The 24,196-nt window shown below is 40.4% G+C and overlaps 1 protein-coding gene across 10 annotated transcripts in view; it reads right to left on the bottom strand.

Moving 5' to 3' along the window:
* Positions 1–24,196, bottom strand: part of mcc (MCC regulator of WNT signaling pathway) — a 156,750-nt gene that overhangs the window by 41,364 nt on the left and 91,190 nt on the right. For all 10 annotated transcript variants that reach the window (XR_008393735.1, XR_008393734.1, XM_053677194.1 and 7 more), the window contains 4 exons: positions 23,649–23,797; positions 10,846–10,986; positions 8,389–8,489; positions 2,162–2,345 (listed from right to left, as the gene is read on the bottom strand). Coding sequence is in view for 8 of the 10 variants with exons in the window: in XM_053677194.1 (XP_053533169.1) it covers positions 2,162–2,345; positions 8,389–8,489; positions 10,846–10,986; positions 23,649–23,797 (575 nt within the window). In the remaining 2 variants the exon portion in view is untranslated. The remainder of the gene's footprint in view (positions 1–2,161; positions 2,346–8,388; positions 8,490–10,845; positions 10,987–23,648; positions 23,798–24,196) is intronic.

The following is a 24,196-nucleotide window of genomic DNA, read 5'->3' as shown; positions in this document are numbered from 1 at the left end:
CGCATTTGTGGTTGACATGCACTCACGCAATTCTGAAATCAACTAGGTACAGTATCAGGTAATTGCCTAAGCAAATCAGAACCACCAGTTTGGCCCACGACCACAGTGACTGCAGCATCAAACTTAACCTCAATAAGGGAGAACGTGACAACAGCAGAGTCAGGATTTTCTAGCATTGGCCAACTCACAGATTTTTTCAAACACAGTCTTTTGATTTCCAAGCCTGCTGTTTTGGTAATGAAAACCTTTCAAGAAACTTCAAAGCAGGTTGGAAAAGACACAGATAAAGCTATGTGCATTGTTCACTGCTCAGTCATAGAGAAGAAGCAAATCAGAGAAGACAGAGCAAGACCCGACAGCACATTTGTGAAAGGTGGCTTACATAATGACACAGTGCTGACATTCAGGATCTCATGAAGGATTTTATCAATCCCTTTTATCAAGTCCACCTTCGAGTGCTGCCATCAAGGTAAGGTAAGATTAATTAAGGTAAGATAAATTTTTTTTAATTGTGTGAATTTGTTTATAGCTTGCTCTAAAGTTTAGTAATACTGCATTCTCATCGCTCTTTTTCTTTTATATTATAACATTGTAATATATCATTGTATATATCATATATAATTTTGGTGGGATATAATTGCGCATATCACATGCACGCTGCTTAAGAATTCAGCATTCCCAATATAAAACACCATCTTGAATCCCTGTACACACACACATACAGTAAATACAGTGCTGTGAAAAAGTTTTTTTTCTGATTTCTTCTGTTTATGTGTATATCTCATACTAAATTGTTTCAGAAATGAAGACAAAATTTAAGATAAAACAAAGGCCACCTGAGTAAACACAAAATACAGTTTTTAAATGATAATGTTATTTATTGAAGCAAAAAAGCTATCCAATACCAACTGGCCTGTGTGAAAATGTATTTGCCCCCTTAGTTACTAATTCCCCAAATCTATGAAACGGCATTCATAATGGGGTTCTGTTAGACTAGACTCAACCAGGCCTGATTACTGCAAATCCTGTTCAATTACATCAACACTTACAAAGAACTTTTTCAACAACATGAAGTTGGTTAAAAGGTCTTACCCAGTAAAACACTATGCCAAAATTGTAAGAAATTCCAGAAATGATGAGGAAGGTGATTTAAATACATAAATCTGGGAAGGGTTTCAAAGCTATGTTAAAGGCTCTGGGACTACAAAGGACCACAGTGAAAACCAAGATCTCCAAATGGAACAACTCGGTACAGTAGTGAACCTTCCCAGAAGTGGCCAACCTTCCAAAATACCCCTAAGAGCACAGCAATTACTCATCCAGGAGCCAAGGACAAGGACAAAGAGCCAAGGACAACATCAAAGGACCTACAGGCCTCTCTTGCATCAATAAAGGTCAATGTTCATGACTCCACTATCAGAAAGACACTAGGCAAAAATGGCATCCATGGAAAAGTGGCGAGGTGAAAACCACTGCTAACCAAGAACAACATTAAGGCTCACCTGAATTTTGCCAAAACACACCTTGATGATACTCAAACCTTTTTGGAGACTGTTCTTGATGTGGATTGATGAGTCAAAAGTTGAACTGTTTGGAAGACAGGGGTCCTATAATATCTGACATAAACCAAACACAGAATTCCACAAAAGAACATCATACCTACAGACAAGCATGGTGGTGGAAATGTGATGGTGTGGGGATGCATTGCTTCAGGGACTAGACTTGCAATAATTGAGGGAAACTTCTTCAGTCCGTAAGTTGAAACTCAAATGCAATTGGATTATGCAGCTAGACAATGATCCAAAGCATAGGAGTAAGTCCTAGTCCTAGAAGTAAGTTAAAGACTCAGCTCCAGTCATTAGAGGCGTTTGGTTGCAGTTATTACTGCTCAAGGTGGCACAACCAGATTTTAAGCTTAAGGGGGTATTCGTTTTTTACATTGGTGATAGGTGTTGGATAACTTTTTTGCTTCAATAAAAAAAAAAAATAAAAACTGTATTGTGTTTTTACTCAGGTTGCCTTTGTTTTTATGTTGTATTTTGTTTGAAGATCTAAAACTATTTTGTATGAGATATACACAAAAACAAAATAAATCAGGAAATACTTTTTTACAGCACTGTACAAAATATATTTTTATATAAAACACACATCCCAGCTGTACCTTGTGTGGCTGTTGGAGGACAGGCTCTCCCAGGGTTGCACATTGCAGCCAGTGACAGTAAATATGCCTCCACAGCAGCCATCCAGCCGAAACAGCAAATCTTTAGCTGCATTCTCTGCAGTCTTCCTGCAGTCATGAGCTCGCTTCAGCATCTGAGGGATGCACTCCTCACTGGTTTGTTCTCCTAGAAGGTACATAAATGTGCCAGATTCTATAAACATACAGTATCTCGCAAAAGTGAGTACACCCCTCACATTTTTGTAAATATTTGATTATATCTTTTCATGTGACAACACTGAAGAAATAACACTTTGCTACAGTGTAAAGTAGTGAGTGTACAGCTTGTGTAACAGTGTAAATTTGCTGTCCCCTCAAAATAACTCAACACACAGCCATTAATGTCTAAACCGCTGTCAACAAAAGTGAGTAAACTCCTAAGTGAAAATGTCCAAATTGGGCCCAATTGGCTATTTTCCCTCCCCAGTGTGACGTGTTAGTGTTACAAGGTCTCAGGTGTGAATGGGGAGCAGGTGTGTTAAATTTGGTGTCATCACTCTCACACTCTCTCATACTGGTCACTGGAAGTTCAACATGGCACCTCATGGCAAAGAACTCTCTGAGGATCTGAAAAAAAGAATTGTTGCTCTACATGAAGATTGCCAAGACCCTGACACTGAGCTGCAGCATGGTGGCAAAGACCATACAGCGGTTTAACAGGACAGGTTCCACTCAGAACAGGCCTCGCCATGGTCGACCAAAGAAGTTGAATGTATGTGCTCAGCGTCATATCCAGAGGTTGTCTTTGGGAAATAGACTTATGAGTGCTGCCAGCATTGCTGCAGAGGTTGAAGGGGTGGGGGGGTCAGCCTGTCAGTGCTCAGACCATATGCCGCACACTGCATCAAATTGGTCTGCATGGCTGTTGTCCCAGAAGGAATACTCTTCTAAAGATGATGCACAAGAAAGACTGCAAACAGTTTGCAGAAGACAAGCAGACTAAGGACATGGATTACTGGAACTGTGTCCTGTGGTCTGATGAGACCAAGATAAACTTATTTGGTTCAGCTGGTGTCAAGCATGTGTGGCGGCAACCAGGTGAGGAGTACAAATACGAGTGTGTCTTGCCTACAGTCAAGCATGGTGGTGTGAGTGTCATGGTCTGGGGCTGCATGAGCACTGCTGGCACCGGGGAGCTACATGTCATTGAAGGAACCATGAATGCCAACATGTACTGGGACATACTGAAGCAGAGCATGATCCCCACCCTTCGGAGACTGGGCCGCAGGGCAGTATTCCAGCATGATAATGACCCCAAACACACCTCCAAGACGAACTGCCTTGCTAAAGAAGCTGAGGGTGAAGGTGATGGACTGGCCAAGCATGTCTCCAGACCTAAACCCTGTTGAGCATCTGTGGGGCATCCTCAAATGGAAGGTATAGGAGCACAAGTTCTCTAACATCCACCAGCTCCGTGATGTCGTCATGGAGGAGTGGAAGAGCACTCCAGTGGCAACCTGTGAAGCTCTGGTGAACTCCATGCCCAAGAAGGTTAAGGCAGTGCTGGAAAATAATGATGGCCAAACAAAATATTGACACTTTGGGCCCAAATTGGACATTTTCACTTAGGAGTGTACTCACTTTTGTTGCCAGCGGTTTAGACATTAATGGCTGTGTGTTGAGTTATTTTGAGGGGACAGCAAATTTACACTGTTACACAAGCTGTACACTCACTACTTTACATTGTAGCAAAGTGTCATTTCATCAGTGTTTTCACATTAAAAGATATAATCAAATATTTACAAAGATGTGAGGGGTGTACTCACTTTTGTGAGATACACTGTGTGTGTGTGTGTGTGTGTGTGTGTGTATATTATATATATATATATATATATATATATATATATATATATATATATATATATATATATATACACATACACACACACATACACACATATATATACACACACACAGTATCTCACAAAAGTGTCTCACAGTATCTCACAAAAAATCACACAAGTTTGCATTTCTTTCAGAATTGTGTAATTAATTATTAATTTAAAAGTAGGCATAAAAGGCAGATACTATATATATATATATATATATATATATATATATATATATATATATATATATATATATATATATATATATATATATCCCTTCTTTTAAATTAAGAATTAATTATTAATTTCACAATTTTGAAAGAAATGAAAGTAAAAACTTCTTCTCTCCGTTTCATCAAGTTGTTTCACAGTAACTGGCCTCATAAACAGAAAACACATTACTCAAATTAACATTAATACATCAACTAAATTCTGGAGATTAAAGTAAGATTCCTTAACTTATCGAATGTTATTAATTCATATTAACAGAATGAATTGACTGAATTCTAAAAAACCTCCTGTTACGCTCACATTCACTCACCACAAACAAAAGCATTCTACTTCATCATTGAACCTCAAACTGGTAATATATAATATAAACATTTTTATATATGAACATTAACTAGATATGAAATATACTACTCTACAAATATATTTTTCTGTGCAATAAATACTTTTTTGTCAACTCAACCTTCATTTAAATCTTTCAACCGTGTACTGGCGCTTTAATTCAGTGAGAGAAGCGCGGAAAAAATTTTTTTGACTCAATGCCGAAACTCCCACTTCACTGCTGCAGCGCCTGGTGTAAAATTTTAGCAATTCAGAGCTTACAGAGCATACAAACTGCAGTTTTGTCATAATTCCAAACAAGAGACATCATCTTTACACACAGCATGAAATCTATGTTTTTTCCCCACCCTCTTTTGATTGACATCTGCCCCTCAATCAACCACAACCGCACCGTACAGCTCGGCTCAAGCCAACCAGAACGGCCAGGAAACTTGGGGTGATTCTTGATGACAGCTTGACCTTTACAGACCACATTTCAACAACTGCCTGGTGCTGTAGGTTCATTCTGTACAACATCAAGAAAATCAGACCCTATCTCACCGAATAGGCTACACAGCTACTAGTCCAGGCTCTTGTCATATCAAAACTGGACTATTGCAATGCACTACTCTTGGGCCTCCCAGCCAGCTCCATCAAACCCCTTCAGATGATTCAGAATGCAGCAGCACGACTCGTCTTCAACCAGCCCAAGAGAACCCATGTCACACCTCTCTTCATCTCCCTTCACTGGCTTCCTGTAGCTGCCCGTATCAAATTCAAGGCCTTGATGCTCACGTACAAGACCTTGTCTGGAACAGCACCCCCTACCTCAACACTCCCCTGAAGGCTTACGTTTTCTCATGCAATCTGCAATCGATTAATGACCGATGATTAGTAGTGCCTACTCAGCATGGCTCAAGATCCCCTTCCAGAACCTTCACACTGTCTGTCCTTCAGTGGTGGAATGAAACTCCAACCTCAATCCGGACCATAGAATCGGTCACTATCTTTTAAAAACAGCTAAAGACCCACCTCTTCTGTGAACACGTAACTAACCCTTAAAAAAACAAAAACACCTTACTCTGGCCCTTATAAGCACCTTTACTCTGCGCACTTTGCTATAATAGCACTACTTGTATTGTTCTCTGCTTGATATATCGCTTTGTTTGTATTTTCTCATTTGTAAGTCGCTTTGGATAAAATTGTCTGCTAAATGAATAAATGTAATGAAAGGATATAATCAGCCTTGATCATCGGATGTTAATAAACTATCAGCCAATGGCCCATAGCATGAAAAATTGCCTTTATCAGCTGATAAATATATGTGTATCTACAAATATACACACACACATTATTTATATATATATATATATATATATATATATATATATATATATATATATATGCACATATATACACACACATATTTTATATATATACATATACACACACACACATACATATATATATATGTATATGTATATATATATATATATATATATATATATATATATATATACATACATATATATATGTATATGTATATATATATATATATATATATATATATATATATATATATATATATATATATATATATATATCCATTCAGCCATCTTCTACCGCTTACTCCTTTTCAGGGTCACGGGGAACCTGGAGCCTATCCCAGGGTGCATCGGGCACAAGGGAGTGTACACCCTGGACAGCGTGCCAGTCCATCACAGGGCACAATCGCATACACACTCACACACCCATTCATACACTACGGACACTTTAGACACGCCAATCCGCCTACCATGCATGTCTTTGGACTGGGGTGGAAACCGGAGTACCCGGAGAAAACCCCAGCAGCACCAGGAGAACATGCAAACTCCGCACACACATGGCCCCAGCGGGACTCGAACCCCGGACCCTGGAGGTGTGAGGCGAACATGCTTATATATATGTATATATGTATATATATATAAATATATATATATATATATATATATATATATATATATATATATATATATATATATATACATATATATATATATATATATATATATATATATATATATATATATGTCTATATATAGATGTATGTATGTCTATGTAAAGTGTGTCTATATATATATATATACATATATACACACACACACACACACACACACATATATACATACACACACAGTATCTCACAAAAGTGAGTACACCCCTCACATTTTTGTAAATATTTGATTATATCTTTTCATGTGACAACACTGAAGAAGTGACACTTTGCTACAATGTAAAGTAGTGAGTGTACAGCTTGTGTAACAGTGTAAATTTGCTGTCCCCTCAAAATAACTCAACACACAGCCATTAATGTCTAAACCGCTGGCAACAAAAGTGAGTACACCCCTAAGTGAAAATGTCCAAATTGGGCCCAAAGTGTCAATGTTTTGTGTGGACACCATTATTTTCCAGCACTGCCTTAACCGTCTTGGCCATGGAGTTCACCAGAGCTTCACAGGTTGCCACTGGAGTGCTCTTCCACTCCTCCATGACGACATCACGGAGCTGGTGGATGTTAGAGACCTTGTACTCCTCCACCTTCCATTTGAGGATGTCCCACAGATGCTCAACAGGGTTTAGGTCTGGAGACATGCTTGGCCAGTCCATCACCTTCACCCTCAGCTTCTTTAGCAAGGCAGTTCATTTTGGAGGTGTGCTTGGGGTCGTTATCATGCTGGAATACTGCCCTGCGGCCCAGTCTCCGAAGGGAGGGGATCATGCTCTACTTCAGTATGTCCCAGTACATGTTGGCATTCATGGTTCCCTCAATGAAATGTAGCTCCCCAGTGCCGGCAGCACTCATGCAGCCCCAGACCATGACACTCCCACCACCATGCTTGACTGTAAGCAAGACACACTCGTCTTTGTACTCCTTGCCTGGTTGCCGCCATACACGCTTGACACCATCTGAACCAAATAAGTTTATCTTGGTCTCATCAGACCACAGGACATGGTTCCAGTAATCCATGTCCTTAGTCTTCTTGTCTTCAGCAAACTGTTTGCGGGCTTTCTTGTGCATCATCTTTAGAAGAGGCTTCCTTCTGGGACGACAGCCATGCAGACCAATTTGATGCAGTGTGCGGTGTATGGTCTGAGCACTGACAGACTGACCCCCCACCCCTTCAACCTCTGCAGCAATGCTGGTAGCACTCATACGTCTATTTCCCAAAGACAACCTCTGGATATGACGCTGAGCACCTGCACTCAACTTCTTTGGTCGACCATGGCGAGGCCTGTTCTGAGTGGAACCTGTCCTGTTAAACCGCTGTATGGTCTTGGCCACCATGCTGCAGCTCAGTGTCATGGTCTTGGCAATCTTCTTATAGCCTAGGCCACCTTTATGTAGAGCAACAATTCTTTTTTTCAGATCCTCAGAGAGTTCTTTGCCATGAGGTGCCATGTTGAACTTCCAGTGACCAATATGAGGGAGTGTGAGAGCGATGACACCAAATTTAACACACCTGCTCTTTGTGAATGTAAATTTATTCATGCATTTTTAAATCATATTTTCTGAATATGAATGAGGTTATGAATGTGTGGATTGCTGTTTGCCAATATATTCATGTTTTTTGCAAATGTGAATTAGCATACGTATTTCTGAATCAGAATTTATAAAAGGTATTCATATTGAGACTATTCTATTTCCATAAAACTGTACCATGAAGTCACTGTATACTAAACAATATCTGACAACTGCTTTAAACCACTATAAGTCCTTTATTTGTGTGTACTACACATACTATATATACTTACCTACAGTGCTGACTCTAGCCACTCTATACTGGCCCAGCAGCAGACCCTGCTCCGTCTCTGCCAGAGCCAGCAGTAGCTCATAGGCCTCTATACACTGCTCACTGCAATAACACACAAACAACTAAAAAAAAAACTATCAATTGAATTGCAACTGAACATCTAATTTTATACAATAAAAAATCTATATAGAATAAGAAATTGTTGAATATGTTTAATGCCTAAGAGATAACTAAAACAAGAAAACCTCTGCACCTTCACCCTGATTAAAAATGCCAAAATCTATAAATTCACATGAATGCTGAAAGGAGCACCTTCACATCCTTCTGCCCAAATAGCTAGCCAGCTAGCTAACTGCTAGTACTAATGAATAAACTAACTTTCATTTGGACTTGAGTGGGATTTCAAAATCTGACTGCATATGTATAAAATGTATACATTATTTGTCATATTCTCAGCAATTTATATGCAGCCCGTCATAACCACCATTCTCTCGAGAAACTACCTGAATGTCTAACCATTAGTCATACCCACTTACTGCTTTAGTTTACTTGTGTTGTAAATATTGTAATTGTAATTGTAAATATAACTTGTATTTCAGGTGGTGATGCAAACCCAATTTCAGACCAAAACCAGTTAAAAAAAAAAAAAAATACAATACAATTTTAAATGTCACACCCCCTGTGTGCTACAGCCATGGTGCAGGTGTGTTAATTTCTGGCCACACAAACAACCAGGTGAACACACAAACTGAATCCAATTTGTGAATTCAATAGTGAACATTGGCATTATATTTGCATTATAAGGACATAAATAGGTCATAAATATTTGGACATTGACAAAGTTCTTAAACTGTCTACCACAGTATATTGGAGTTGAAATTAAATACCAAATATCATTTGAGCTCAGCTTAACATCAGGGTACAAATTGGGTGAACAGTATAAAATTACAGCACTTTTTGTATGTTCTATGTCAATGACTGCCTGACTGATGCTGTGTTTCTTCCCTAGTGATGCTCTGCCAGACCTTCACTACAGCTGTCTTTAGTCTTCAGATGAGTCATTGTCCATCTGCACTGTGAAGCACTGGCCAATTGGTTTTTGAAACATTTGGCTGAATTTGAGCAGATAATATAGCGTCAGAATTCGTCCTTCTACTTTTGTCAGTAGTCACAATCACTACATACCAGGTAACCAATTCGAGTGGCAGCCATACATGTCCATGCCATAAGATGAGATGTCATGCTTCAGATCATGAGCACTTCCTTACCTTCTTCATACTCTTCTCTTTTTATCATTCTGGTATAAGCCAATCTTTGTCTCATCTTTGCATAGGATGTTGTTCCAGAACTCTAATGTGGTCTTCCTGGTTTGAGGCTTACCAATGGTTACATCTTGTGCTAAAACTTCTATATTTACTCTGTTGAAGCCTTCTCTTGCTTGTTTACTTTTACACAGATATGCCTACTGTACCTCCAGGAGGCTGTTCTTGTTCTGGACAACTGTTGTTGTTCAATTCATTTTTATTTATATAGCGCTTTTAACAGTGGACATTGTCCCAAAGCAGCTTTACAGAGATATATAAATTCAGGATTTTAAATCTATATCCTGAATTCATATATGTCTTTAAAGCTGCTTTGGGACAATGTCCATTGTTAAAAGTGCTATATAAATAAAACTGAATTGACTTGAATTGTTGTGAAAGAGTTTTTCTTCACCAGGGAAAGAATTCGTGTAATTCACCACATTAGATTTGCAGAAACAAAAGTCAGATAAAACACATTTGTTTGTGATTTAAAAAATCTGTTAAAGTTTCTTTCTCATCAGGGCGAATCCTCCCAGTAAGTCTTTGAAAAACATGATCTATTAGAGGGTCAGTAAAGAACACACGCACACACACATTTGTATCACATACATACAAACATTACAAATACAACGGCAGCCACATCATGTCAGAGAATCAGCTAGAAATCTCTCATGATACACACTCCTAGGACTAAGCTCATCTGTATGCATGCTGAAGGAGTTATGTGCTGTAAGAATCCATTCAGAGAGCATGCTCAATGTGCTCAGTCAGCACTCATACACATCTCAAACAACAGCCATGTGATTATTTTCTCCTAGTGGCTGCAGATGATCCTCATGATGATAATAGCAATACATTTTATCTATATAGCATTTTTTTCACATGTACAGAATAGAAGATTTAACAAGCAAAATAAGGGGTTTTCACAAGAACTTGAAGGATGCAAAATGTGGGCAAAATATTTTACTAAAAGATGAATCTATGAATGATTTGTCTCTCTTGTGATTATTTTTTATGTGCAACTAACATTAACACTCCAGTAAAGGTATGACCTAGCTGTTACCATTCCAACCTCCCACAGATTATCCTGTGCATTTGCAGGTGACTGTTCTATTGTGTTTGGCAGGAGTTTGGTTATGACTGTGTGTTTATACCTGTAATGCAGAGCCAGCCGCAGAGCTGTAGTGTTGGACTCATATTTGCCCATCAGCATACTCATCCTCTCTGCATTGCTCTTACATTCCTCCAGCGTGATGGTTAACAGATCATTCTGGGATTTCAGGTGCTCGATTCGACTACAGAGACAAACAACAAATAATACATTTATTATTGATAAATATGTGTTTTTCTACCTGTGGAAAAATCTTGAGTGGACGTCTCTGCCACTGAGCTCAGTATAGTAACAAACAAATGTAAAGTAGATTATGGGGGGTTATAGACAGGAAAACAAAACATGAAACAGACTTAAAATATATCTGAACAGAGGATACAGCCATATTGACAAAACAAACTCAAAAATTTCCTGTGGCTGTGGTTCAGGTGGTAAGTATAGAGTACCTAAGTAGGGTTGGTGGTAGCGTAGGGTACCTAAGTAGGGTTGGTGGTTCGATTCCCAGCCCACATGACTCCGCATGCCGAAGTGTCTTTGGGCAAGACACTGAATCTCAAGTTGCTTCTGATGGCAGTCTAGCACCTTACATGGCAGTTCTGCTGCCATTGGTGTGTGTGTGTGTATGTGTGTGAATGGGTGAATGAGAAACAGTGTAAAGTGTATGTAGAATCGCTAAGGTGCAGGCCATTTACCATTTACTAGAAGCAAAGGCTCACATACTTTTGGCACTCACACATATGTATTATTGGATAATTTTTCTCAATAAATAAATGACCAAGTATAATATTTTTGTCTCAATTGTTTAACTTGGTTCCCTTCGTGTACTTTTAGGGCTTGTGAAAATCTGATGTTTTAGGTCTTTGTGGAAGTGCGTGCGTGCTCAAGTATGTGAATGCAGGGAGGAGCCGGAAAAGGAGAGTGGTGACGAACGCACACCTGGGGGAATTCTATTAATGAATTTTGTGTTTCAGTGAGAAAATGCGAGGATGAAAGGGAGAGAGATGAGCACCTTGGGAGAGAAAGAGAGTAGCCAGCACGAAGCCGAATTTGCAGCAGCATCAGCGCGTTTGTTCGCTGACCTGTCAAAAACTAAGTCACCCATAGTAATATAGACATCAACAAAGTAGTAATATAGATATCAGCAGGAATGACCTGCTTGAGGCGAGTGAATGAAAACCAGTAAACAAATGCATTTTATTAGTGGGTTAATTAAGTCACAGTAACAGTAAATCAAGTAACAGTAAAAGTAATAATGTTAATAATTAGTTGAGTAAGAGTAAGAAGGTATACAATGAGAAGACTACTCAAGTAGCAAGTTACTAGTTACTTAGGATCTGATTAAAATGAAGGGAAAATCCTGAATTTCAGACTACATGGAGAACTGTGCATGTGTGTGTGCACATGTGTGTCCTGCCTCCATCGACACAGTTGCTTCTTCCCCCTCTCCAGGACTGAGCCGTTAAATAGGTGAGCGGTTGTTGTGTCCGCATTCACTTCTGGCTTTTATAATTCAGCCAAATTTAGCAATATTTTAACCTATGATTAATATGTGTGCACATATATCACTTAAATTATTCAATGTAATTATATTAAACCTTTAAGGATAAGGATAACATTTATTGATCCCATACTGGGGAAATTCCCTCATTACAGCAGCTCAGTTACACAAAAAACAGACAGGAAAGAATACACATTAAATAGGAATAGAATTTAAATAAAGTATCTAACAATTTATATATACACAATTGGAATAGAAAAAAATATTAGAGTATTTAAAAAATAGTAATAATGTACACTATGGACACCTCAATGTATGTACAGATGAATACAAATTTGAATATATACAGATGTGTAACACCTTGTTTATATACATGAGTGGATAAATGGATTATTGCGCAGTTAACAATAGAGGGGTGAGCAACAAATAATAATAATGTGTGGGCTGATGATGCAAAAAAACAGCTAGCAGTGCTACATTATGTTGTTGCATTAAAGAGTCTGACTGCTATAGGGATGAAGGACCTTTCTTGCACTGAGGGTGCAGCAGTCTGCTGCTGGAGGAGCTGCTCAGGGACCCCAGTATCTCAAACAGGGGGTGAGAGGAATTGCTCATGATAGACACCATCTTAGCGGACATCCGCCTCTCCCCTACCACCTCTAGGCTGTCCAGAGGGTAGACCAAGACAGAGCTAGCCCTGTTAACCAGTTTGTTGAGATGTTTGCTGTCCCTCTCTGTGCTCCCAACTCCCCAGGAAACTACTGCATATAAGATAGCAGATGCTACCACAGTGTCATAGAAAGTTTTATGCAGGGTCCTGCACACACCAAAAGACCTCAGTCTCCTCGCAGGTGGAGACAACTTTGGCTCTTTTTGTACAGGACATCTCTGTTTGTGGACCAGTCCAGTTTATTGTTGAGGTGAACACCCAGGAATTTATATATCTCCACCCTTTCGATGTCCATACTCTGGATGCTCACCGGCGTAGACCGGGTTGGCCTTCTGCAGAGGTCGACTACGATCTCCTTTGTCTTGCTGGCGTTGAGGCAGAGGTGGTATCATTCACACCAATTGACAAAGTCCGCGATGACGACCTGGAATTCCTGACTGTTCTCCTCTGATACTCGTCCAACAATGACCGTATTCAGAGAACTTCTGCATGTGGCAGCTGTTAGTGTTATGTCTGAAGTCCGCTGTGTACAGGTTGAAGAGAAATGGAGCAAGCACTGTACCCTGCGGTGCTCCCATGCTGCTGACCACCACATCAGACATACAGTCCTGTAGCCTCACATACTGTGGTCTGTCAGTAAGATAGTTGGTGATCCATGCAGCCAGGTGGCGATCAACTCCATCTCCCAAGAGTTTCCCCCTAAGTAGTATTGGCTGAATTGTGTTGAAAGCACTGGAAAAATGAAAAAACATGATCCTCACAGTGCTCCCAGTATTCTCCAGGTGTAGAAGTGATCTGTGCATCAGGTAAATAATGGCGTCCTCAACCCCCATGCCTGGTCGGTAAGCAAACTCTGAGCTCACTAGGGTCTGCAGCTGTCACAGTACAATTCTCTCCATGGACTTCATCAGATGTGAAGTTAAAGCTACCGGTCTGAAGTGCATATTTGTGAATTATGTTTAGCATAAAAACATCAAACATTATTAGACGTGTATTGAACGTTTTATTTATATTGAACTATTCAAAACACAAACCATTCCAAACAAATCACACACTGCACTGTTGGATGTACAATTCTAATATGGCTGTGAAGGTTGTCAGTTGACCCTGCTCCATATGATATTTTTACCATAAAAATTTTGCCTTTATGTTGTCTATGTTATTAAAATCCATTTATGTATGAAAATGGAGAATGTTATCACATGTGATTTGTCACACGCACGTACAAGTCAACACAACAGTCAGTCAATACATGGAAGGCGCGTGGCCATTCAGTGTGGCAAAAAGATCATCCTATTATTCTGTCGTGTATTAATTTACAAAAAAACTAAATCAGCTCTCAGACAGGAGGTGGTTCCCATTGTTCACTTAAAGAAGAGCTGACTTGTTCTCAAATGACATCACTAGCTGAAACCCCAGTTGCTGGTGTACTATACCCTGTATGCTACCATTGCGCTAATCTAGCACACATGTTTTAGCCACGTTAATTTAAGTACTATAGTTATTGTACCTACACTATCTGACTCAATTACGCTCACTTTATATAATTCAATCTTGTAATTAGAAACTTGCCTATATTTATCATAAGTTTTAATGAGAAACGTAATATTTTTATGTGAATCATTCGACCACAGATTCCATTTATTTATTGTACTGTGTTCAGCTACATTATGTTGTTCCATGCACCACCTGGTGGTTATTGTGTAAAGCACAACAAAAATTTAAATTCTAAGAAGTGTGCCTGCAGGGTACCATGATCACATGGGATGAATGTGTGAAACATGTGGGGAAAAAAATGCACATTCTTAAAGGCCACATCTGTAATACACTGGCCCGCTTCAGGTACCGCTTCAATTGGCCAGGCATTCACAGTGATGTTGCAAGTAGTGCACAACATGTCATGAATGTCACCTGGTGAATCCACTAGCCACCCCAAAGTGATGTTGCACCCACTCCATTAATTGACGTCCCCTTAAAAAGAATTGGCATGGACCTCGTTGGGCCACAAGATTGGACTGCACAAGGGCATTGCTTTCTGATAGTTCTAGTGGATTACACAATGTGATACCGGGAAGCGTTGCCTCTCCGCAATATCTCCACACATAATGTTGCGGAGGCACTCTTCTGAGTTACCTCCCAAGTCGGGATCCGGAAAGAGATCCTGATTGATCAGGGCATGACTTTCATATCACAAACACTACACAAGGTTTACAAATTGTTGGGGATTAAATCGATTTGCACCAGCATTTATCATCTGCAAATGGATGGGCTGGTTGAGCAATTTAATCAAACATTATTCATAAGTTTGCTCATGACGATGTGCAGAATTGAGATAAGTGGCTATAGCCCTTATTATTTGCAATAAGAGAGCCTCCACAGTATTTGCCCAATTTGAGTTATTATATGGGCAAAAGCCTTGCAGGGTGCTTGACATAATTCGGGAAAATTGGGAGGAGGGACCTTCTAACAGTGAAAGTGAAATTCAATATGTTCTTGACCTGCAAGCAAAACTCCACACTTTAAGACACATAACCCAGGAGAATTTGCTACTCGGCTATGAGAGTTTACACCAGGAAATAAAGTGCTCATTTTACTACCCATGTTGAGCTCTCAATTACTTGCCAAGTGGTTAGGGCCCTTTGAGGTCAGATGGCGGGTTGGGGATGTTGACTATGAGGTAAGACAAACAGATAGGGTCATGACCGGTATACCACCTTAACGTCCTGGAACCATGAAGGGAGTGGCTTTGGAAATGGTGGTTCCACAGGGGGAAGAGTTAGAACAGGAGGTAAATCTAAAAGCAGCAACTCAATCCATCCTGGTCCCTTATAAAGACCACATCTGTTGTGTTCTCACTTCTACCCGCTTGCACTAATCTCATAGACCACCACATAGAGACAACTCCAGGGGTGGTGGTACGCAGCCGTCAGTATCGTTTGCCCGAACACAAAAGAATTCGGGATGAGCTCAAGACTATGCTTGACCTGGGTGTAATTGAGGAGTCCCACAGTGACTGGAGCAGCCCAGTGGTTTTAGTGCCAGAAACTGATGGAATTTTTGTGTGGGTCTTAGAAAAGTCAACGTGGTGTCTAAATTCAATGCATAGCCAATGCCTCTCATTTGCAAGCTGCTCAATCGGTTAATTGCGGCTCGCTTTTATTCTACACGAGATTTAACAAAGGGATATTGGCAGATCCCCTTGACTCCAATGTCATATTAAAAAACAGCCTTTCCCACTCCATTTAGGTAACACCATTTCGTTGCCCTTCCTTTTAGGCTGTTCGGGGCCCCCATGATGATCCCGTGACTCATGGACAGAATCCTCTGTCAGCATGCTGCATATGCAGCACCTGAGAGCTGTTCTGAGATTGCTGAGACCCAAAAGAACAAGACCACAGCGATTGCAGCCTGCCCAAGACCAAAAAGGAGGTGAGACAGTTTTGGGGCTGGCTGGCTATTATCAGAAGTTTGTGCCTAATTATTCAGATGTCACCAACCTGCTGAGTGATCTCATTGAAGGGGGAGGAGTGCCCCATGCTGTACATCAGCTGCAAGCTTTCCGTGCTAGAGACTAAGTAAAGCATGATAGAAAAGGAATGTCTGGCCATCAAATGGGGGTCTTCACCCTCCAATACAATCTCTTGGGACCGGCCTTCACCCTCTGTTTGGAACATGCCCTGCTCCAGTGGCTCTATCGCCATTTAAGTTTGAGCTAATCCACAAGCCGGGGACGCAGATGGCAGTGGCAGATTTCCTCTCTTGGCGGGGGTGGTGGCACTCGGTGCCAGGCCGGATGGCTCCCCGGCCAAAGCTTGCTTCTGGCTTCCTTATTTCCACTGAGATCATAAAGTTTGGTACAGTCATACAGTGGGGGTAATAGGTATCGGACGCATCAACATTTCTTTCAGTTAATATATTTCCAATGAGGCTATTCACATGAAATTTTCACCAGACATCAGTATTAACTCAAGAAATCTGCAAATTGCAGGTGAGGGTGAGCAGTGGAGTGCATTGTATATTGTTTTCTCTGTGATGATGGCACCTGCTGCCTCCAAGTGTTTCTGGAGCTCTTTTAGAGTGGTCCTTGGCTCTTGGGCTACTTTTCTGACAATTCTTCTGATTCCCTGGTCAGAAATCGTTTGAGGAGCTCCTGTGCATGGCTGGTTGATGACAGAGTGATGTTGCTTCCACTTGTGGATAATGGCCCCAATGGTGCTTACTGGAGGATTTGAAATACGTCTGTATCCGATTCCATCAATATGTTTCGCAACAATAAGGTTGCGATGTTCTTGGGAGAGCTCTTTGCTTTTAGCCATCATGAAATGTTTCATGTGTGACACCTTGGTAATGAAAAGCCTTTTTTTTTTTTTTTTTTTTTTTTTAACAGACCATCAATTTACTAACCCAGCCAATATTAATTTGCATAAATAGGGGGTATAATTACTTATGGATTTCAGCTGGTTCCTTGCCTTGGAGAACTGCTTTTTCTTAGCGTGTTCAATAGTTTTTTCTGTGTCATTCCACTTTATTACACATAACTTTATTTATGGACTTTAACGTTGTGAATTATAAATATTTCCAGATTTTTTTTATTTAATACTGATGTCTGGTGAAAATTTCATGTGAATAGCCTCATTGGAAATATATTTATTGAAAAAACTGTTGACACGTCCAATACATATTTCCCCCCACTGTATTTTTGCAAAGGGTTCACAAACTTTCAAGCACTACCAGTGTATGTTAGTTAGGTGTATATTAGTTAGCTCACTGACTGTGAAGATTACAGCATTAGAGGTGTGCTTCCAGAACACTGTAGCTTCTGTTGGGGAAAGTCTGGATGCCTTAGGCAATCCTCCACCTCCTTCCCTCACAGCAGGGCAAATGGGTGATGGCTCGGCGGCATAACTGCAAAACCAAAGCTAATGTTAAGGCTGCACAGGATCACCACTCCTCTCTGCTTCACATGTCTCACAGGTTTACTCTCCTCAGCACCTGCTGAGAAACCTGAAAGGCACGTGAAATTAACTAGGGCACCAGCAGCACTAGTTAGGTATATACTAGTCAGGGCAACAGACCTAGCAGGTAATCTTAGGGTCTTAGGCATGCATAGGTTCAAAGGTAGTTTTTCCACATACAGTGCTGCGAAGAAGTATTTGCCCCATCATGATTTCTTCTGTTTTTGTCTATATCTCATATTAAATAGTTTAAGATCTTCAAATGAAATACAGCATAAAACAAAGGTAATCTGAGTAAACACATCATTTTTATTTATTTATTTATTTTCATTGAAGAAAAAAAAAACATCCAACACATATCATCAATGTGAAACACTAACTGCCCCCTTAAACTTAAAATCTGGTCGTGCCACCTTTAGCAGCAATAACTCCAACCAATGCTTCCGATACCTGGAGATCAGACTTTCATTAACCTCTAGGACTAGGACTTACTTCTATGCTTTGGATCATTGTCTTGCTACATAATCCACATCCATAATCTGGCTTTATGCGAATTAACAGGACCCCTGTGTTCCAAGAAGTTCCACTTTTGACTCATCAGACCACAGAGCATACTCCCAAAAGGTTTGAGGATCATCAAGGTGTGTTTTGGCAAAATTCAGATGAGTCTTAATGTTAGCAGTGGTTTTTGCCTTTCACCCCTGAAACAATTTAGTATGAGATGTACACAAAAACAGAAGAAATCAGGACCGGAACAAATACTTTTTCATATCATCGTAGCATTGTCAATCAGAAGTTACAAAAAGTAACATTGCAGAAGTTTGTAAATTAGTGAAGGCGATGTCTCATGTAGTAGTATGCTCTGGCCCCATCCCAATGCGGCATGGTGATGTAACTTACAGCAGGTTATGGTCGCTGAACTGCTGGATATCCAGGTGGTACTCCAAAAACAATATGGGCTTAAACCAAAAGCTACTCCTCCCAGATACAGTTATATAAATCAGCCCCATCTAACTGGCAGAGGACTAGATGTCACAGTTATTTATAATGATAATCTAGGCATCACATAAAAACCTAGCATTTTCTGCTAATTATTTACAGACCCCCAGGGCCTGTAAATGGGGGGGGTTGTATTGTATGGTTTATTGCACCTCAGTCTTAGGTATAAGAGGGTAGGTAGTGCTGTACCAATGACACACTCTGCCGTCCTTACCACTCGCTGCAGGTCCTTCCTATTCTCCTCTGTGCAGCTGGTGAACCACATCGTGCAGCAGTAGGTCAGGAGGCTCTCTATAGCTGCTCGAAAGAAGTTGCTTAGGTCAGCAGGTTATGATGGAGGGGAATGTGTTTTAACTACCTAAGGAAGTAAAGCGTCTGTTGGGCCTTCCTGACCTGATAAGCCGAGATGTGCACACCAAGGAACTTAAAGCTGTCTACCCTCTAAACCTACTCCCCATGTATACAGAGGGCAGAGTGCTCAGTGTGCTTAGATATTCTAAAGTCCACTATCATTTCCTTGGTTTTTGTAACATTTAAATCCAAGAACACCATTCTATCATATGCTGAACCTCCTCCCTGTAGGCAGTCTCATTGTTCTCCGATATCAGCCCTACAATGGTGGTATCATCAGCAAATTTTACTATGGTGTTAGTAGAATGAATGGGTGAGCAGTATTGGGTAAAGAGGGAGTAAATGATGGGGCTGAGGACACACCCCTGTGGTGTGTCAGTGTTCAGGGTCTGAGTAGATTATGTGTGATCTCCCACCCTGACGTTCGGGGGTCTGTTACTGAGGAAGTCCAGAATCCAGGCACACAGTGAATTGCCTAAGCCCAAGTTGCTCAGTTTTTAAACCAATTTATGGGGAATAACTGTATGAACTGAAATCCACAAACAGCATTCTTACATAGGTTTGTTCCTGGTCCAGGTGTGTAAGGGGTATATTTGCACGGCATGCAGACTGATGATGATCAAGGTCAGCAGCGATGGCAGCTTTAATGTGAGAAATGATGAGTCTCTCAAAACATTTGGTGATAATGGGAGTTAGAGCAACTGGGCGATAGTCATTAAGGCAGTTCACTGTACTTTTCTTTGGTAACAGAATAATTGTAGTTGACTTAAAGCAGGTGGGAAATTCAGACTTTAGTAGTGAGAGGTTAAAGATGGTAGTGAATATTCTTGCTAACTGGTCTGCACAGGCCTTGAGAATCCTTCCGGTAACTCCATCTGGACCAGCTGCTTTCCTCGTGTTGACTCTGTACTGGGTAAATCTGACCTGATGATGGTGCAGCTGAATGTGATCGTCCTTTTCTGGTAGTACAGAATGAATGCCAGCCTCTCTATTCCAGTGGTTTAAACGAGAGATAAAAAGGTTTAGAATGTCTGGCAGTGTGCTGTTTGTGGAATTTGTGACCGTGTAGCTGTCCTTGTAGCCAGTGAGAGACTTATCTCCTGCCACATAAATCTGTAGTAATTACTAGTAAAGTGTTCCTCTATGCGCTGCTTATACCTGCGCTTGGCCTCTCTGATGCCCCTCCTCAGGCTTCTCTGTGCCTCATTATAGGCTTGCAGGTCCCCAGATTTAAATGCTGAATCCTGTGCTCTGACCAGGGTCCTCACCTTGCTGTTGAACCATGATTTCTGGTTAGGGAACACTTTAACAGCTTTCGTTTCAGACACATTCTCAGCACAAAAGTTTACATATGACAGGACAGCTGATGTGTGCCCCTCCAGGTCTGTCCCTTAAGCAAAAATTCCCCAGTTCTGCAGGGCTGAGATGGCTTCCTTAGTCCATATTTTGACTGTCTTCATGACTGGTCGCTGTCTACAGCTGAGTGGTACATATGCTGGATTCAGGGACAGAGACAGATGATCTGAGAGCCCTGGATGTGGCAGAGGGCTGGCATTATAGGCATGTGTTATGTTTCAGTAGACTTGATCCAATGTGTTCTTTTCTCTTGTCTTTAAGTTGACATACTTATGGAATCTGGGCAGAACAGACTTCAAGTTGGCATGATTAAAGTCCACTGCTACTATGACAATGCTGTCTGGTTGTGCCGACAGATACTGGCTAATGGAGTGGTGTAGCTTCTCTATGGCTAACCTAGCGTTAGCTTGTGGTGGTACGTAGACAGCTGTTATAGCAACTGAAGTAAACTCACTAGGTAAGTAGAAAGGTCTGCACTGTACATCAGGAACTCAATATCTGGAGTAGTGGCTATCTTTGACCGTTGAATCTACACACAATCTGTTGTTAGTGTAAATACAAAGTCCCCCTGCTCTGCTCTTACCAGAATGATTAGTCCTATACACTCTGAAGAGGGTACAACCCACCAGCTTGATTCAGTTTTCAGGGTGTTCTATCCAGCCAAGCCTCTGCTATGACCATTGCGGAGTAATCCAAACTGTGCGAAGTAATCCACAGTCGTAACTCATCCATTTTGTTGTGAAGCGGCTAGGTGTTAGCGAAAAAAAGACTTAGTCTGTAACCCCTCTTTCTTGCCCCTCTTCTGTTGTCTGTGCCTACACCATCTGCGCCATCTCAGTGGGTGGTTGGTGAGCTCTCCGCTCGGCGGAGAACACCGGATCTCTGGCGGCATAAAGTCCCAATTATTATTGTCCAAAGTGCAGTGATTATGATCTACTATTATTAACAGTTGTGTGAAAACTGTTTCATCCCAAATTCAAGATGATGGTCCTCATGATGTTATTGAGCTCTTATACCTGCTCCTATGAAGGGACAATTTCCCTGTTCATTGGCACTGTACTGTGCAGATTGGGCCCTCAAAGCTTGGGTCTCTATTGTGGGCTACAATTGTGGGCCTGTCCCCCTTTAATAACACTGACCTCAAGTGTCAATCTCTAAACAGCAACATGCTAAATGGGAATTTGCTCTTTCTCAACTCCCTGTTGTAGCTCACAATACCACTTAGTTATGCATCTCAAAATTCAAGGCTCCACACGCAACTATGCAGACTACATTATCACAGATAAAGGACATTTTGTTCACACGTCTTCCTTCTGACACGGACAGGTATTTAAATTGACATTAGCAATTTTTGTTGTGGTTCTGACAGATTTTCTGCATGGACAGTTGTAAACTCTGATATAGACCTTTCTGTCACAGTCCGTTCTAGTACTAGTGCTTAAGTTGCGGAATTACACACCCTTAACGATGCCTGTTTACAAGACCTTAAATTTATTTATTTTTTTTGCTCTGACCTGTCACAGTGTACACAGTCTCAATTTACTCTTTCACACAGATAATTTTTTTACTCTTCTTTATGACAGAGATTTTTTGACCTCTTTGTGTTCCGGTACTGCCTATAGAGCCATAATTTCCATAAAAGTTTGTGACCGATTTCCCCCAATTCGCTGTTTGTAAATTGATGGGCCACAGTACCCTTTCTGACCCTTTTGTTTGCCCTACTATCTCCTGTTCTTGCTGATTTTCTCTACCTTTATTTACTTAAAGAAGCTAAGACTCTCAATCAGTGGCATTCTCTTGGTGCCTCACCTTCTAATGGGAGATGCCATGATTATGGTTCCCCCTGATAATTAAAGCTGGATCCTGTTGTGTTTTGAAAGACACCATTGATAGTCAGTTGCACTAGCTCAGCTTTTACTTCAGAATTTGTGAATGAACCAAAGTCTCATTAAAGTGTGTGGTGATTGTGAAATGGAAATCAGTTGTGTCTGTGTTAGATGTGACTGGAAACAAGTTAGCAGTGGTGGTCTCTAGGATTTGTAGTTCACAGCAGCCATGCTTGTAGGACGTGATGTGTTCTGGGAAATAGAGTTTGTTGGTCGTGCAGAAGAATTAAACTTCTTCTTAATGCTACTAACATGCATAAGGATTCTGCAAAAAAAAATAATAAGAAAGAAGAATATTTTGAAATTCATTTATCAGGTTGGTTTCATTTATCAAGCAATTGCCCAGTCTTTTCCAGGTGCTGCACAATAAGGGACTTTACTTTTAATATTAGTATTTTTATTAAACTGATATGTTTTGAGTGTGGCTTTCCTTATATCCCTCTAACTTGCTTTTGCATTTCTTAGGACCAGTAGGTGATGTCTGGTTGGTTTAAGTGCCTTTGGGTCACAAAACGTGCCATTTGCTTACTCCTGAAGGCATGCCCTTTGGAGAGGAAAGGTAGGGGCCCATGTGAATTTCCTGCAGGAGAACCATCTCAATTGACAAAACATTTGCTTAAATAATATACAGATGATAAAGGCAATCAGATGAAGTGCTGGTAATCTCTCTTTGATTGTCCAACAGCCCTTCCATGTAAAACCAAAAGGGGCAGAAGGTAGAAACTCTGAACCAGAAGACCAAGATGGCATAATTCCCCATACAGTCATTCATTTACTGATGCATTTTTTTTGTTAATCATTTTTATTTACTCAGTGTTCTTATTAATTCCTTGATTGTACTTTGAGAAAAAATTTTTATAATGTGTTTCTATTGTTATCCCATAATGGTATTGGGAATGCTGTTTTTCAATTATGATTATCTTTGGCAAAGAAAGGTAGTATATTAACTCGTATGTAAATTGTGGAAATTAGGTCCCTTACTTGTAAGTGTTTGTGTTCTTCCTCAGGTATTGTTACCCCATATGCCCCCCATAGTTAATCTAGTAGTGCTCATATTAAAGATCCTTTCAACACACTCACTTGATTCTCTAGTATACAGTTGTGGAAGGAGTGTGTGTGTGTGCCCTGAACCTGTTTAGTCGCTCTGTCTCAACCTCAAACTCCTGGGTTCTGTTATCGGAGATGACCGAGCCATGAGAGTAAAGTGTCTGGAAGATCTCCTGGATGTTAGAACAGTCCTGCAGAGAGTGTGCCAGATGCTCCGCTACATTATTGGACACCTGCACACACACACAAAGAGAGGGAGACTCTAGAATATTTTCATTATCATGGCACAAGCATAAAACATGAAAGCTCTCTCACACATGCTCTTAAATTTTGTGAACTGGGGCATTACTAGTATGTGCCTTCATGTGTGCTTTTACGGGAGTCATTTGTATATGTACGTATCTTTAGTATTTAATAAGTCTTGCTATGAATTAGCTATATTCTGAGTAACTATATTTAGTAACTATTTGTTATGGTTAATTAATTCAGTCTGTTACATTCAGTTTTTGCATTCAGGATTTTAAAGCTTTGCATAAAGCCTGGAAACTACTAAAAGGGAGTTTCTGGACCTAACTGGATTTTTTTATTTTATTTTTTAAAAAAATTTTTTAAACACTTGGCTAGCAGATTTT

This window comes from Ictalurus punctatus, chromosome 28 (assembly GCF_001660625.3).
Source record: "Ictalurus punctatus breed USDA103 chromosome 28, Coco_2.0, whole genome shotgun sequence".
NCBI lineage: Eukaryota > Metazoa > Chordata > Actinopteri > Siluriformes > Ictaluridae > Ictalurus > Ictalurus punctatus.
This window is presented reverse-complemented; position numbering and strand designations above follow the sequence as displayed.